Source organism: Oryctolagus cuniculus, chromosome 14 (genome assembly GCF_964237555.1).
Source record: "Oryctolagus cuniculus chromosome 14, mOryCun1.1, whole genome shotgun sequence".
In the NCBI taxonomy this organism is placed as follows: Eukaryota; Metazoa; Chordata; class Mammalia; order Lagomorpha; family Leporidae; genus Oryctolagus; species Oryctolagus cuniculus.
Window position 1 is genome coordinate 7,281,279 of NC_091445.1, and position 15,585 is coordinate 7,296,863.

The window sequence follows — 15,585 nt, forward strand, 5'->3', positions numbered from 1 at the left end:
CTGAATTCTACCAGATATTTAAAGAAGAACTGATTCCATTTCTTCTCAAACTATTCAGATCAAAAAATAATGGAATCCTCCCAAATTCTTTCTATGAAGCCAGCATCACCTTAATCCCTAAGCCAGAGAAAGATGCAGCACTGAAAGAAAATTATAGACCAATATCCCTGATGAACATAGACGCAAAAATCCTCAATAAAATTCTCGACAATAGAATACAACAACACATCAGGAAAATCATCCACCCAGACCAAGTGGGATTTATCCCTGGTATGCAGGGATGGTTCAACATTCGCAAATCAATCAATGTGATTCACCACATTAACACACTGCAGAAGAAAAACCATATCATTATCTCAATAGATGCCAAGAAAGCATTCAATAAAATATAACACCCTTTCATGATGAAAACTCTAAGCAAATTGGGTATAGAAGGAACATTCCTCAATATAATCAAAGCAATTTATGAAAAGCCCACAGCCAGCATCCTATTGAATGGGGAAAATTTGGAAGCATTTCCACTGAGATCTGGCACCAGACAGGGATGCCCACTCTCACCACTTCTATTTAACATAGTTCTGGAAGTTTTAGCCAGAGCCATCAGACAAGTAAAAGAAATTAAAGGGATACAAATTGGGAAGGAAGAAGTCAAACTATCCCTCTTTGCAGACGATATGATTCTTTACTTAGGGGATCCAAAGAACTCTACTAAGAGACTACTGGAACTCATAGAGGAGTTTGGCAAAGTGGCAGGATATAAAATCAATGCACAAAAATCAACAGCCTTTGTATACACAAGCAATGCCATGGCTGAGAAAGAACTGCTAAGATCAATCCCATTCACAATAGCTACAAAAACAATCAAATACCTTGGAATAAACTTAACCAAGGACGTTCAAGATCTCTACGATGAGAAGTACAAAATCTTAAAGAAAGAAATAGAAGAGGATACCAAAAAATGGAAAAATCTTCCATGCTCATGGATTGGAAGAATCAACATCATCGAAATATCCATTCTCCCAAAAGCAATTTATAGATTCAATGCAATCCCAATCAAGATACCAAAGACATTCTTCTCAGATCTAGAAAAAATGATGCTGAAATTCATATGGAGGCACAAGAGACCTCGAATAGCTAAAGCAATCTTGTACAACAAAAACAAAGCCGGAGGCATCACAATACCAGATTTCAGGACTTACTACAGGGCAGTTGTAATCAAAACAGCATGGTACTGGTACAGAAACAGATGGATAGACCAATGGAACAGAATTGAAACACCAGAAATCAACCCAAACATCTACAGCCAACTTATATTTGATCAAGGATCTAAAACCAATTCCTGGAGCAAGGACAGTCTATTCAACAAATGGTGCTGGGAAAACTGGATTTCCACGTGCAGAATCATGAAGCAAGACCCCGACCTTACACCTTACACAAAAATTCACTCAACGTGGATTAAAGACCTGACACCATCAAGTTATTAGAGAACATTGGAGAAACCCTTCAAGATATTGGCACAGCAAAGAATTTCTGGAAACGACCTGGGAGGTACAGGCAGTCAAAGCCAAAATCAACTATTGGGATTGCATCAAATTGAGAAGTTTCTGTACTGCAAAAGAAACAGTCAGGAGAGTGAAGAGACAACTGACAGAATGGGAAAAAATATTTGCAAACTATGCAACAGATAAAGGGTTAATAACCAGAATCTACAAAGAAATCAAGAAACTCCACAAAAACAAAACAAACAACCCACTTAAGAGATGGGCCAAGGACCTCAATAGACATTTTTCAAAAGAGGAAATCCAAATGGCCAACAGGCACATGAAAAAATGTTCAAGGTCACTAGCAATCAGGGAAATGCAAATCAAAACCACAATGAGGTTTCACCTCACCCCGGTTAGAATGGCTCACATGCAGAAATCTACCAACAACAGATGCTGGCGAGGATGTGGGGAAAAAGGGACACTAACCCGCTGTTGGTGGGAATGCAAACTGGTCAAGCCACTATGGAAGTCAGTCTGGAGATTCCTCAGAAACCTGAATATAACCTGTCGCTCCCCCTCTTCATGGAGGAACGACACAGGACCCTGCGTTGTTCTTTCTGTCTGCTCGGCCCTCCCCGGGTTTGCTGCTGGTTCTTCCCGGGTTGGCTACTGTCCCTTCCACCTCCGTGGAAGGGCGGTTCCCCCTGGCCACTTTCCCCACTTCCGCAGGGGAGCAGCACACCGCCGGCCGGCTCTCTCGGGAGCTGCACAGGTGTTCCCCTTAGATGTTCCCCTTAGATGTTCCTGGTGCATGCCGTCTCTCTCCTCCTTTATAGTCCTCCTCCGCCAATCCCAACTCGGCTGCCCACACGCCGAGTACGCTGCTCTCCTCCAATCAGGAGCAAGTCCTACAGTTTATTGGCTGAACTGGAGGCAGCTGTGTAGAAGCTGTTTTCTCCTCTCCCAGCACCATATTGTGGGAGAGCAGATGCATAGAATAAGTCTTAATTCCAGTAACTCAGTCCAGTCTGGGTTGCTCCCCACAGATCCCGCTTTCTTTTTATTTTTTGGCGTTGATACGCGCCTGTCTTCGGTGTCCCGTGGCACACACTCTGCTCTACTTGCTAGAGTTGCCCACAGGTGCTTACAAGTCCTATCAATCAGGCAAACCGAATCCGGGTCCTCTCTTCGCCATGTTGTGAGGAGGTTCTTAGGCGCTGATGCGTGCCTGTGTTCAGTGCCCTGCAGCGCATGCTCTGCTCTGCCTGCAGGTGCTTACAAGCCCTATCAGGCAAACCGAATCCAAGCCTTCTCATTGCCATATTGTGGGGAAACTTATTGGTGTTAATTCGTGCCTATCTTCGGTGACCTGCAGCTCATACTCTGGTCGAGCTGCCTGCTGGTGCTTACCGCCTTACTAATCAGGCAGACCGAATCCAAGCCTTCTCATTGCGGTATTGTGGGGAGACTATTGATGTTAATTCATGCCTGTCTTCGGTGACCTGCGGCGCGTAAGTTGCTAGCCGCCCGCAGGTGCTCACCACCTCCCTAATCAGGCAGACCGAATCCAAGCTCTCTCATTGCCATGTTGAGGGGAGGCCTTTCTATTTCTCTATTTCTCTATCTCCGGGCATTCCTATTTCTCCCATTTTACTTCTATCTTCCAGCATTCCTATTTCTCTCATTTTACTTCTAAACTTCTGTTTCTCTTATCCCTGCGGCTTCCTGGCGCCCGCCCCGAGGCTGCTTCTCGGCACTCGCCCCGCGGCAGCTTCCCGGCTCTGAGCCGCTTCAGCCCGCACCTCTCTCACCTGCGCGGCTTCCCGGCTCTGCGCGGCTCGGCTTCGCGCGCACACTCCGCGGTCTCGCACTAGCCCAGCGTTCCCTATCTACTTGTGCCCCACACGCTCTCTCTGCGCGCGGCAGCCTCCGCGAGTCATACAGCCCCAGCTCACGTCTCCGCCACTAGTATTCAATCTAAGTTCCCCGGGCTAACCTGGCGAATTCAACCCAGCTCACGTTTCCGCCCCACGATTTGGCTTCCCGTCCTTTGCTCCCCGGGCTAATCAGACGGATTCCAACCTGGCTTACGTTTCCGCTTCTGGTTTTAACTTTTCGCCCCTTATTCCCGGGCTAACTTGAGAATCCCAAAGTAGCTTTCGTCTCCGCCTCGGCCTGCCCCCCGCGGCTTCAATTTCCCTAACATATTTTTCTCTACCCGGTATGTTTCCCTAAGTTTTCTTCCAACAATATTCCTCCCTCATTTCTCCTGGCTTCTCCCCACAGTCCGTATCCGAGTCTGTTTGTTTTAGCTTTCACTTTCGCTTTCGACCTTAGAGATTTCTCCCAGCTTCCCCCATAGTCCGTATCTGAGTCTATGCCTAGGCTTTCAATAGCTTCTTCCGGCACCTTTTTCGTCTGGCTTTTCCCTAGGCTGTTTGCTAGTCTCTCTCTCCGATATTTTCCCACTTCTTCCCGTTTCTTCCCTCCTAAGTTTCCTATCCGAGTCACGGCACCATTATGTCGCTCCCCGTCTTCGTGGAGGAACGACACAGGACCCTGCGTTGTTCTTTCTGTCTGCTCGGCCCTCCCCGGGTTTGCTGCTGGTTCTTCCCGGGTTGGCTACTGTCCCTTCCACCTCCGTGGAAGGGCGGTTCCCCCTGGCCACTTTCCCCACTTCCGCAGGGGAGCAGCACACCGCCGGCCGGCTCTCTCGGGGGCTGCACAGGTGTTCCCCTTAGATGTTCCCCTTAGATGTTCCTGGTGCATGCCGTCTCTCTCCTCCTTTATAGTCCTCCTCCGCCAATCCCAACTCGGCTGCCCACACGCCGAGTACGCTGCTCTCCTCCAATCAGGAGCAAGTCCTACAGTTTATTGGCTGAACTGGAGGCAGCTGTGTAGAAGCTGTTTTCTTCTCTCCCAGCGCCATATTGTGGGAGAGCAGATGCATAGAATAAGTCTTAATTCCAGTAACTCAGTCCACTCCGGGTTGCTCCCCACAATAACCCTACAGTTCAACCCAGCCATCCCACTCCTTGGGATTTATCCAAAGGAATTTAAATTGGCAAACAAAAAAGTGGTCTGCACCCTAATGTTTATTGCAGCACAATTCACAATAGCCAAGACCTGGAACCAACCTAAATGCCCATCAATGGTAGACTGGATAAAGAAATTATGTGATATGTACTCTTTAGAATACTATACCGCAGTAAGAAACAACGAAATCCAGTCATTTGCAACAAAATGGAGGAATCTGGAACACATCGTGCCGAGTGAAATAAGACAGTCCCAAAGGGACAAATACCACATGTTCTCCCTGATTGGTGACAACTGACTGAACACCAAAAAGGAAACCTGTTGAAGTGAAATCGACACTATGAGAAACGGTGACTTGATCAGCATAGCCCTGACTGTTAATGAACAACTTAATACATTATCCCTCTTAGTAGCTTTTTTTTTTGTCTGCTCTACTTAATATGACTGGTTTAATTCTGTAATTAATACACAGTTATTCTTAAGTGTTGAAATTTAACTGAAATGTGATCCCTGTTAAACATAAGAGTGGGAATAAGAGAGGGAAGGGATGTACAATTTGGGACATGCTCAGGCTGACTTGCCCCAAATGGTAGAGTTAGAAACATACCAGGGGACTCCAATTCAATCCCATCAAGGTGGCATGTACCAATGCCATCTCACTAGTCCCAGTGATCAATTTCAGTTCACAATTGATCATAATGAAAGGACTAAGAGTCAAAGGGAGCACATAAACAAGTCTAGTACCAGCTAATACTAACCGATAGAATAAATAAAGGGGAGAGTGATCCAACATGGGAAGCGAGATACTCAGCAGACTCATAGAATGGCGGATGTCCTAAATAGCACTCTGGCCTCAGAATCAGCCCTAAAGGCATTCGGATCTGGCTGAGAAGCCCATGAGAGTATTTCAGGCATGGAAAGCCAAGACACTCTGGCAAAAACAACAACAACAACAACAACAACAACAAAACAACACACACACACACACAAACAAACAACTAAATGAAATATCTCTGTGAGTGAGATCCCAGTGGAAAGAACAGGTCTTCAAAGAAGGAGGTACCTTTCTCTGAAGGGAGGAGAGAACCTCCACTTTGACTATGACCTTGTCTAAACAAGATAAGAGTCGGAGAACTCAAGGGGCTTCCATAGCCTTGGAAACTCATGACTGGAGCATGGGGAGATTACTGATGCCATAAACAGGAGTGTCAATTTGTAAAGTCAACAACAGGAGTCACTGTGCACTTACTCCTCATGTAGGATCTCTGTCCTTAGCGTGCTGTCCATTGAGACTTAATGTTATAACGAGTACATAAACAGTATATTTCACTTTGTGTTTCTATGGGGGTGCAAACTGTTGAAAGCTTTACTTAATGTATACTAAACTGATCTTTTGTAAAAAAAAAAAAAGAAGAAGAAATTATCAATTTTATCAATTCCCAACTTGACTCTCACTGGGATTAAACATGACAATAGGTCTGATCTGATTTCATCATCATTTAAAAAAATCATCTATTATTTTTCACTTTATGTTTCTGTGTGGGAGCAAACTGTTGAAATCTTTACTTAATGTATGCTAAACTGATCTTCTGTAGATAAAGATAATCGAAAATGAATCTTGATATGAATGGAAGGGGAGAGGGAGTGGGAGAGGGGAGGGTTGTGGGTGGGAGGGACGTTGTGGGGGGGAAGTCATTGTAATCCATAAGCTGTACTTTGGAAATTTATATTCATTAAATAAAAGTTAAAAAAAAAGAAAAGGTAGGAAATATTCCCTCAAAAAAAAAAAACAAATGAAAATAGCAATTTTCCATCTGGGATCAGTTTTTTAAAAAACTACTGTAAGAAGCAATATTAATGCCCAGATATAATTCATCTAAGATAAGTTATTTTAGACAGGAGTATATCTGGGAATGTAATTTTGTTTTCAAGGGAAAATAAAAAAAGACTTGAACAGTTCCACTTCAATGCGTAAGCGGGAAAAATGGATTAGATTCTTTGTGACTCAGGCTCTGTACAGAGAAAGCAACCTAAGAACAAGAAACCAAAATCTACTTCGTAAGTTCTGAGCTTTTAAAAACATTCTCACACACATTATAGACAGAGATCTGCAAAGAAGCAGGTGACTGGCTCACTCCTTTCTTTCTCAGTCTCAATCCCACTGTTAACCAGGAAAACATTCATGCATGGATTTATTGCGCAGAAATTTGTGACATGATTTGTGTGTACATACCTCTCTTTTGGAGCCACGTATTCTATGTGAACTATTATTCTGTTGAAAATGCAGAAGCCACGTGTGCATTTTGCTTTTGAATAATTTAAGTTTCGTAACAAGGAAGAATCTAGTAGGCATGTAGGAACATCAGCGGTTGCATGACTAATGACTAATGGCATGAGTGATGACTAATGCTTACCCAGGATTGCAGCTCAAGCTGGGCACTGAGAACACGCACAGCGTGGCTCTGCTCCCTTCCAGTTCCAACTGCTCATGGGGCAGGTACTACCACCCTCCTTCCTCACATTTCCTTCTTTTTAAAATTTAGTTTGTTTTTTTGAAAGGCAGAGTTAGAGAGAGAGAGAGACAGAGAGAGAGAGAGAATCTTCCATCTGCTGGTTCACTCCCCAGATGGCTGCAACAGCAAGACCAAAGCCAGGAGCCAGGGGCTTCTTCATTGTCCCCACACAGATGCAAGAGGCCCAAGCTCTGGGACCATCTTCTATTGCCTTCCCAAAGCACAAGCAGGAAGCTGGAGCGGAAATGGAGCGCCCAGGACTCCAACCAGTGGCCCTACAGTAAACTCCAGCGTCATCAAACAAAGCATATTTTTTAATATAGCTTATGCAGCATAAAGCCAAGCTGACGAGCAATGAGACGCATTTCCACAGCACAATCTGAGAACAACCTGCAGAAGATATGTGGAACAATCCAGGAATTTATCTTCCTAACAATTGATCCTTGATCTCTGCGCACATTCAAGTTTGAGAAGTAACTATCTCTTCCCCTCACCAACTCTGCAGCATACAGAAAAAGGAAGGTGTTAAGATTACAGCCAGAGTTTCTAAAGGGTAATGAATTAAAGCGAGAGATCACAGCTAATTTTTCTCAATGATTAAAAGCCAGCACTGAAACAACTATTGGTAAATTCATATTCAAAGGGAAATTATGGCATTGCATTAGTATTAGATCAGCAAGCAATCGTTTAGCTATGCAATACATGGTGTAATGGGAATGTCTCTCTATAAATATTATGTTAACAGTTGTTAGCTTAATGAAAGTCCTACTGGAAACAGGCTGTTTGGATAGAGTAAAATATGATTCTAATAGGACAGCTAGCAGACCACGTGGACCTGGCCACACTTGTCATATTCCGGTTACCCTCTTCACTTAGAGTTGGGGCACCCTGAAGGGAGGTACCTTTTTTCTGATGCTTGAGGACGACAAAGGGCAGGGTAACATTCATTCGGGAAACACTTGCTGAGCAGATGAGAAAGTGAATGGCTAGAAGCTCACTGTAGAAGCAACCCAAATCATCTTAAAATCAAAGAAAAAGTTACCTCACACAGCCAACAAAAGCAAAAGCTCTTGGGGATATAATCTTTAGAAATGAATAGGAAACAGTCGTTCTGACTAACTTTACACTTGGTTAGTCACACTCCAGTAAGATTTATATTTTTAGATAATGAGAGATGTATTTTCATAACTGGGCAAAGGTACTGTTTCCTTTAGCACATTTTTAATACATAAAAATTACACGTATTTGTTTGGTGTTGCAGTACATGTATACCTTGTACAATACTCAAAACAGGGTGAGCTTATCTGCTCGAACATTTGTCATTTCTTGTGTTCCAAACACCCCAAGCCCCTTAATGTTTTTGAAGTACACAGGCCATCAGCATTGTCCACAGTGATCCCACTGTGCAACACAGCACTGGGATGTCTGTTATCTGACTGTCACTAAGGACCGAATGACCAATGTTTTCCTACCAGTCCCTGACCCCTTGCTCCTCAGCCCCCGGTAACCACTATTCTACCTTCACCTTCTGAGACGGGCTCTTCCAGATTCCACACACGAGAGTGATTATGGACTTCTGTGCCAGGCTTCTTTCATTGTCTGTAATGTCTTTCAGTTCCATTTGTGTTGTCACAAATGGCCAGGGTCTCATTCTTTCCCATGGCTGGATAGCGGTCCACGTGTATAACGTTTTTATCCATTCATCAGTGGTTGGCACAGGTTGTTTCCATGGCTGCCATTGTCAACAGTGCTGCAATAAACCTCTTCCACAGACCGACTGACTTCCTTTGTATGGTATCCAGTGGTGGGTTTGCTGGGTCACATGAACTTTTGTTCTTTAATATTTATGTACGTATGGATCTATGCTGTGGCGTAGTGGGTAAAGCTGCTGCCTGCAGTGCCGGCATCCCACATGGGCACTGGTTCGAGTCCCAGCTGCTCCACTTCCAATTCAGCTCTCTGCTATGGCCTGGGAAAGCAGTGGAAGATGGCCCAAGAACTTAGGCCCCTGCACCCACGTGGGAGACTAGAGGAAGTTCCTGGCTCCTGCCTTCAGATTGCCTGGGCTCTGGCCGTTGCAGCCAGTTGGGGAGTGAACCAGCAGGACGGAAGACCTTTCTTTCTCTCTCTCTGCCTCTCTATAACTCTGCCTTTCAAATGAATACATGAATCTTTAAAAAAATGATTTATGTATTTATATATTTGAAAGACAGATACAGCAGAGGAGGGAGAGAGAGAAAAAGAAACAGAGAGAGAGAAAGAGAGAGATCCTCCACCCATTGGCTCATTTCCCAAAAGGCTGCAACAGCAGGGGCTGGGCCAGGCTGAAACCAGGAGCTTCCTCCAGGTCCCCATGCGGGTACAGGAGCCCAAGCACTTGGCCATCTTCTGGTGTTCTCCCAGGTGCATTAATAGGGAGCTGGATCCCAAGTGGGGCAGCGGGGACTCAAGCAGGCATCCACATGGGGTGCTGGCATCGCAGGCGGAGCCTTACCCGTCTATGCCACAGCGCCAGCCCCCACAAGGACATTCTGTCTTTAGTGTTTTGAGGAACCTCCATACTGTTCTTCCATAATGACTGTGTTCATTTATGTTCCCACCAACAGCGTGCAGGAGTTCCCTTTTCTCCGCCTCCTCGTCAACGTTTGCTATCTTTTGTCCATTTGATAACATACATTCAACTTGGAGGGGCATGGTATCTCACTGCAGTCCCGAGTTTCTATTTCCAAAACGTCAGTCAGATAAGAAATAGAAGTGGCAGGATCCTGACGAAGTAGTGTTTAATGTGGTGGCTATTTAGTTGTTGGGGAAAAATAAAATCTAAGTGAAAAAAATAGGTGGGAAAAACCTTCAAAACAGAACTAAATTCTTGTTTAACTGCATTTACTCCACTAACCCTTTAAATCCAGAACCAACTCTGGGCATCTTGGTGCTGTGAGTAACTGCATTCTGAGTGTGCAAATATGAAATGGTGATTTCAATTTTCATTGAGAGACAAAGAAGAAAATTAAATCGAATACTAATTATTGCATGAGGGTCATACTCCTGCCACATTAGAGGGGTACTGTGCTCATTATAACTGGGTTTAAGCAAAGTACTCAAATGTTTCATTTGAAGGACTGAATATAAATAAAAGAATTAAGTGACAAGAGCAATTAATAATCAGTACCTAAGCACGTGAAATTCAGTCCGTGATTAGTCTTCCCAGAGCCTGGTAAGTAGTATTTCATCCTAAGACACTGATAACATTTTCATTTTAAGAAAATAACTTGGATATTATTAAATACAATAACAAATGTATGCTTTGAACTCAACCACTAGGTATTTATTGAATAACAAAGATGAATTTTTAGATTTCACCTGTTCTATGTGAGACTTTTTTTTTTTTTTTTTTTGATAGGCAGAGTTAGACAGTGAGAGAGGGAGGCAGAAGAGAAAGGTCTTCCTTTTGCTGTTGGTTCACCCCCCAAATGGCTGCTACGGCTGGCTTGCTGCACCAATCCGAAGCCAGGAGCCAGGTGCTTCCTCCTGGTCTCCAATGTGGGTGCAGGGCCCAGGCACTTGGGCCATCCTCCACTGCACTTGCGGGCCACAGCAGAGAGCTGGCCTAGAAGAGGGGCAACCGGGACAGAATCCGGCACCCCAACAGGGACTAGAACCCAGGGTGTTGGTGCTGCAGGCAGAGGATTAGCCTAGTAAGCTGTGGCGCTGGTCGAGACTTTTCTTTTATTACAAAATGTTTCAGAGTTACTGTTTTTCTCTAAGAATTCATTACCATCTTCACAATGAGAAGAAAATAATACTCGTCATCATCGCACTGTCCTTAAAGTGGTTAAGTTTTCTGGTAGACTGTAAACAAAATTGCATCAGTGTAAATTTGTCTGAATTGGCCTGCTCCACTTGGGTTATTTCTACTCATAAGCATAGGATCAGGAGACTTTTGAGTTCATACTTTGAATGCAAGAATGATGTATTGTGTTTAAGTAGGCAATCCATTATGACAAAATAAAATGAAAAAATGGGCCAAGAATTATTTTAATAGTTTCTAAAATTCCATCATGATGGCAATTCCACAAATGCATTTCAGAATAGTCTACTAAAGAATATTTAAAAAAGAACCCTGGAATGATCATTAGTGAACAGAATACAGCTATCTGATTATTCTGCATCCATTTCAAATTTTGTTTTGTCAATACTATGTGATTGAAACTGTAGAAATGAGCTATTGGCATGACACCTGCAAGTCTCCTGTATGTGTGCCTGCAAACTGAAAAAGTCAAGCAGAGAGAGAGATCTCCAATCAGCTGATTCGCTCCCCATATGCCAGGAGGAAGCCAGGTGTCAGAAACTCAATCTGGCTCTCTCATGTGAGTGACAACATCACCTGTTAACATCCAGGGTGTGCATTAGCAGAAAGCCAGGATCAGGAGCAGAGCCAAAACTTAAACACAGGCACTTTGACATGGGTTGTAGACAACCCATCATAACAGCTAGGCCCAAAATCCATATTCTAATATAATTTAAGAATCATTTTCTGCATATGCATGCAAACATAAATTCATAAAACAAGAACCTCAGGTAGCCATAAACTACTTAGATTTTTTTTTAAAAAGTATGTAATATGTAGAAAAATTCATTACATGACTCAACAAAGTTAGTACAACATATGGAGAAGATTTGGGTCCAGTTCCTACAGTCAGGAAATCCTCCTCCTTGGCTACAAATAAATTTTTTATTAATTAAACACCTGCAAATCAGCCTTTATGTGCTATACCTCCTCATGACACATCAAGGATATCTATGTTTCTCTGACTCAAAATATATGGTAAACAGGTAATAAATAAGCCTACTAAGCTAGTCAAAATATTTTAAGACTTTTATTTATTCCAAAGAATAGCAGAGAAAACAGAAAGACAGGAGGAGGGGGAGAGGGAGGGGGAGTGGATGGTGGGGAGAGAGGGAGAGAGAAGAGGAGAGGGAGAGAGGAGGGGAGAGGGGGAGAGAAGGGGAGAGGGGGAGAGAGCAGAGGGGGAGAGAGGAGGAGAGGGGGAGAGAGGAGGAGAGGGAAGAAGGGGAAGAGGGGAAGAGGGGGAGAGGGGGAGAGGGGGAGAGGGGGAGAGGGAGAGAGGGAGAGAGGGGGAGATATCTTCCATTAGTGGTTCACTCCCCAAATGATCAAAACATCCATGACCAGGACAAATCGAGGAGCCAGAAACTATTGGGTTCTCCAACATAAATGGCAAGGACCCAAATACCTGAGCCACCCTCTGCTGCTTTCCCAAGCATGTTAGTGGGATGCTGGATCACAAGTATAACTTACTGTGCCACAACATCTGCCCCTAAACTAGTCAAAATTAGCAGCACAGGCAAGGGCCCGGCGCCGTGGCTCCCTTGGCTAATCCTCCACCTGCGGCGCCAGCATTCCATATGGGCACCGGATTCTGTCCCTGTTGCTCCTCTTCCAGTCCAGCTCTCTGCTGTGGCCCGGGAGTACAGTGGAGGATGGCCCAAGTGCTTGGACCCTGCACCCCATGGGAGACCAGGAGGAAGCACCTGGCTCCTGGCTTCAGATCGGCATAGCTCCGGCCTTTGCAGCCATTTGGGGAGTGAACCAACAGAAGGAAGACCTTTCTCTCTGTTTCTCTCTCTGTTTGTAGCTCTACCTGTCAAATAAATAAATATAAATCTTAAAAAAAAAGAAGTATAGATGATTAAAACCAAAATTGACAAGTGTGGTTACATCAAATTGAGAAGCTTCTGTATTGCCAAAGAAACACTCAGGGAAGTGAAGAGGCAACCAACGGAATATGAGAGATCATTTGCAAACTATGCAACTGAAAAAGGATTAATCTCCAGAATATGTCAAGAACTCAAGAAACTCAACAACAACAAAAACAACTTAGTTAAGAGATGGGCAAAGGACTTCAACAGGCATTTTATTTTTTATTTACAGGCAGAGTTAGACAGTGAGAGAGATAGAGAAAAGTCTTCCTTCTGTTGGTTCATCCTCCAAATGGCCACTACAGCCGGCGCGCTGCAACGATCCGAAGCCAGGAGCCAGGTGCTTCCTCCTGGCCTCCCATGCAGGTGCTGGGCCCAAGCACTTGGGCCATCCTCCCTGCCCTCCCGGGCCACAGCAGAGAGCTGGCCTGGAAGAGGAGCAACTGGAACTAGAATCTGGCACCCATGTGGGATGCCAGCGCCGCAGGTAGAGGATTAACCAAGTGAGCCAGGGCGCCAGCCCTCAACGGGCGTTTTTCAAGAGGAAATTCAGATGGCCAACAGACACATGAAAACATGCTCAGGATCACTAGCCATCAGGGAAATGCAAATCAAAACCACAATAAGGTTTTACTCCATCCCCATTAGAATGGCTTTCATAAAGAAATCAATAAACAAGAAATTCTGACAAGCATGTGGGGGAAAAGGTACCCTAATCCACTGTTGGTGGGAATGTAAACTGGTAAAGCCATGGTGGAAGACAGTATGGAAACACCTCAGAAATCTGAATATAGACCTACCATATGATTCAGCCACTCCACTCCTGGGAATTACCCAAGGGAAATGAAATCACCATGTCATATGTACTCCATATTTACTGCAGCTCAATTCACAATAGCTAAGACATTGCATCAACCGAAATGTCTATCAATTAAAGACTGGATGAAGAAATTATGGGATATGTACACCATGGAATATTGCACAGTGCTCAAAAAATGAAATCCTGTCATTTGCAATAGAATGGATGCAACTAGAAAGCATTATACTTAGTGAAATAAGCCATTCCCAAAAGGATGAATAGCGTAAGTTCTCCCTGATCTGTGATAATTAATAGAACACCTAAAAGGTAATCTATAGAAGTGAAATTGACACTTTGAGATGCAATGATTTTGAATAGCCCTTTTTAACTGTTGAGGAACAGTTTTTTTTATTATATTATTTGTTGAATTCTTAGTATATTAATCTTATGTGTATAAAGTTAACTGAAAATAGATGTTAGTAAAAAAATAAGAATGCAAATAGGAGAGGGAAGAGAAAGTGTGGGAGTGTGGGTGTGAATGTGGGTTTGGTGGGAAGAAATACTGTGTTCCTAAAATTGTATTTATGAAATGCATCAAGTTTGTAAACCTTAAATAAATGGTTCCTGGTTGAAAAAAAAAAGAAAAATCACTCTTACTGGAGTGATGCAAGTGGATTAATACTCTCCCTTTCCCTACCTGCCCAAGTAAAGGAACCAACTGCAGTAATTCAGGAAGGACAAGATGAAAAGAACAAGAAAAATTTCTATGATAGCTCCACTTGCAATGAAATTGGATCAAAGCCTTTAGTCTGAATCCCAAGCAACAGAAAACGCACACACCAGCCTGGAAACACTCCCCCAGCCTTCTTGTCTCTCATGGCTCTCCTCTAGCACCTCTGATCACGCTGTTTCCTGGACGTCTGCTCTCTACTGAAAGCCACCTCCTAAGGCCTAGCTCTCAAGTTTCCTCCCCATGCTGTTTTCCTTGCCTCTGGCCTCCCAGTACACTGCGAGTTTGCTTTAGTATACACCAGTGCCTTATTAGTTGTTACTATGCTCCTGATAACACAGGCATGTTCTTTCACAGATACCAGTCTGGGTAATTTTTCTGTCATCCCGTTATATCCAGTTTACAGTTTGAACACTCAGAAAGCATTTCAATGCACAGAATACCCGAGGCTGGCATTACTGTTATCTGGGGAATCTTTGGGGTATCGTTTCGATATCAGAATTGTCTGTTGCTTCACAAAATAAATGGGTAAGGAGCATAAAGCATCCTACGGGTTGAACCCCTCTCAGTACGGAAAGTAGGTGCTGTAGACATCTGAGGCATTGTTGTCAAAATCCTGTCTGCTTGATTCTCACACACGTGGGGCCACGATTCAGAGAAGTGTCCTAAGTCACTGCTAAGAGTTAGCACCGTGTGAATGAACACGGGGCAGGTGAGAAACACGTTTTCTTTGAAAGACTCCTCAAAAAGGCTGCTCTGGGGCCCTCAGAAATGTGAAACCCTGCAGTCAGCTTGGACTTTTTTTTGACAGGCAGAGTTAGTGGCTTGGACTCTTACCCAAGTCACCTTTTCCCCCAACCTCCAACAAGTGTCGCACTCTGCGAGTTCCTGCCCGTGTGTGCTTTCTGCAATGACTCTGTTCCCACCCCGTTCCTCACCTGGATCCATGGCCACCTGTCATTTTCTGCAGCTGTCCAGGCGTTTATCAGCCCCTTCTTGTTAAGACGCGCATAGTAGGGATACCATTTCTGAAGCCCGAAAAGGGCCCGGTGAGTAGACGAGGCTGTAATTTGCTGATTAGATATGATTCCACCTTCGATTCCCAACGGGCCCGAGCATTCTGTGAACAGAGCAGGAACACACGTGAGTGGGTTGGGAGAGACACACATGCGAAACATGGGATGTTGGCGCAGTACTCTGGGAGGCGTGCCGGAGATCTGGCCCGAGGCATTTCTTAAGTGTCTGGGGATTGTACCAGTGAGCCGTTCCCCTCTGTGTTAAGGTTCTGCCGGATGTGCCACC

General features: G+C 44.2%; 1 protein-coding gene across 3 annotated transcripts in view; it reads right to left on the bottom strand.

Annotated features, from left to right (window-relative positions):
• The window catches only part of EDIL3 (EGF like repeats and discoidin domains 3), a 491,890-nt gene that overhangs the window by 160,138 nt on the left and 316,167 nt on the right, over positions 1 to 15,585 (bottom strand). For all 3 annotated transcript variants that reach the window (XM_008261919.4, XM_051854033.2, XM_051854034.2), the window contains one exon: positions 15,222 to 15,403. In XM_008261919.4, coding sequence (XP_008260141.2) covers positions 15,222 to 15,403 — 182 coding nt within the window. The remainder of the gene's footprint in view (positions 1 to 15,221; positions 15,404 to 15,585) is intronic.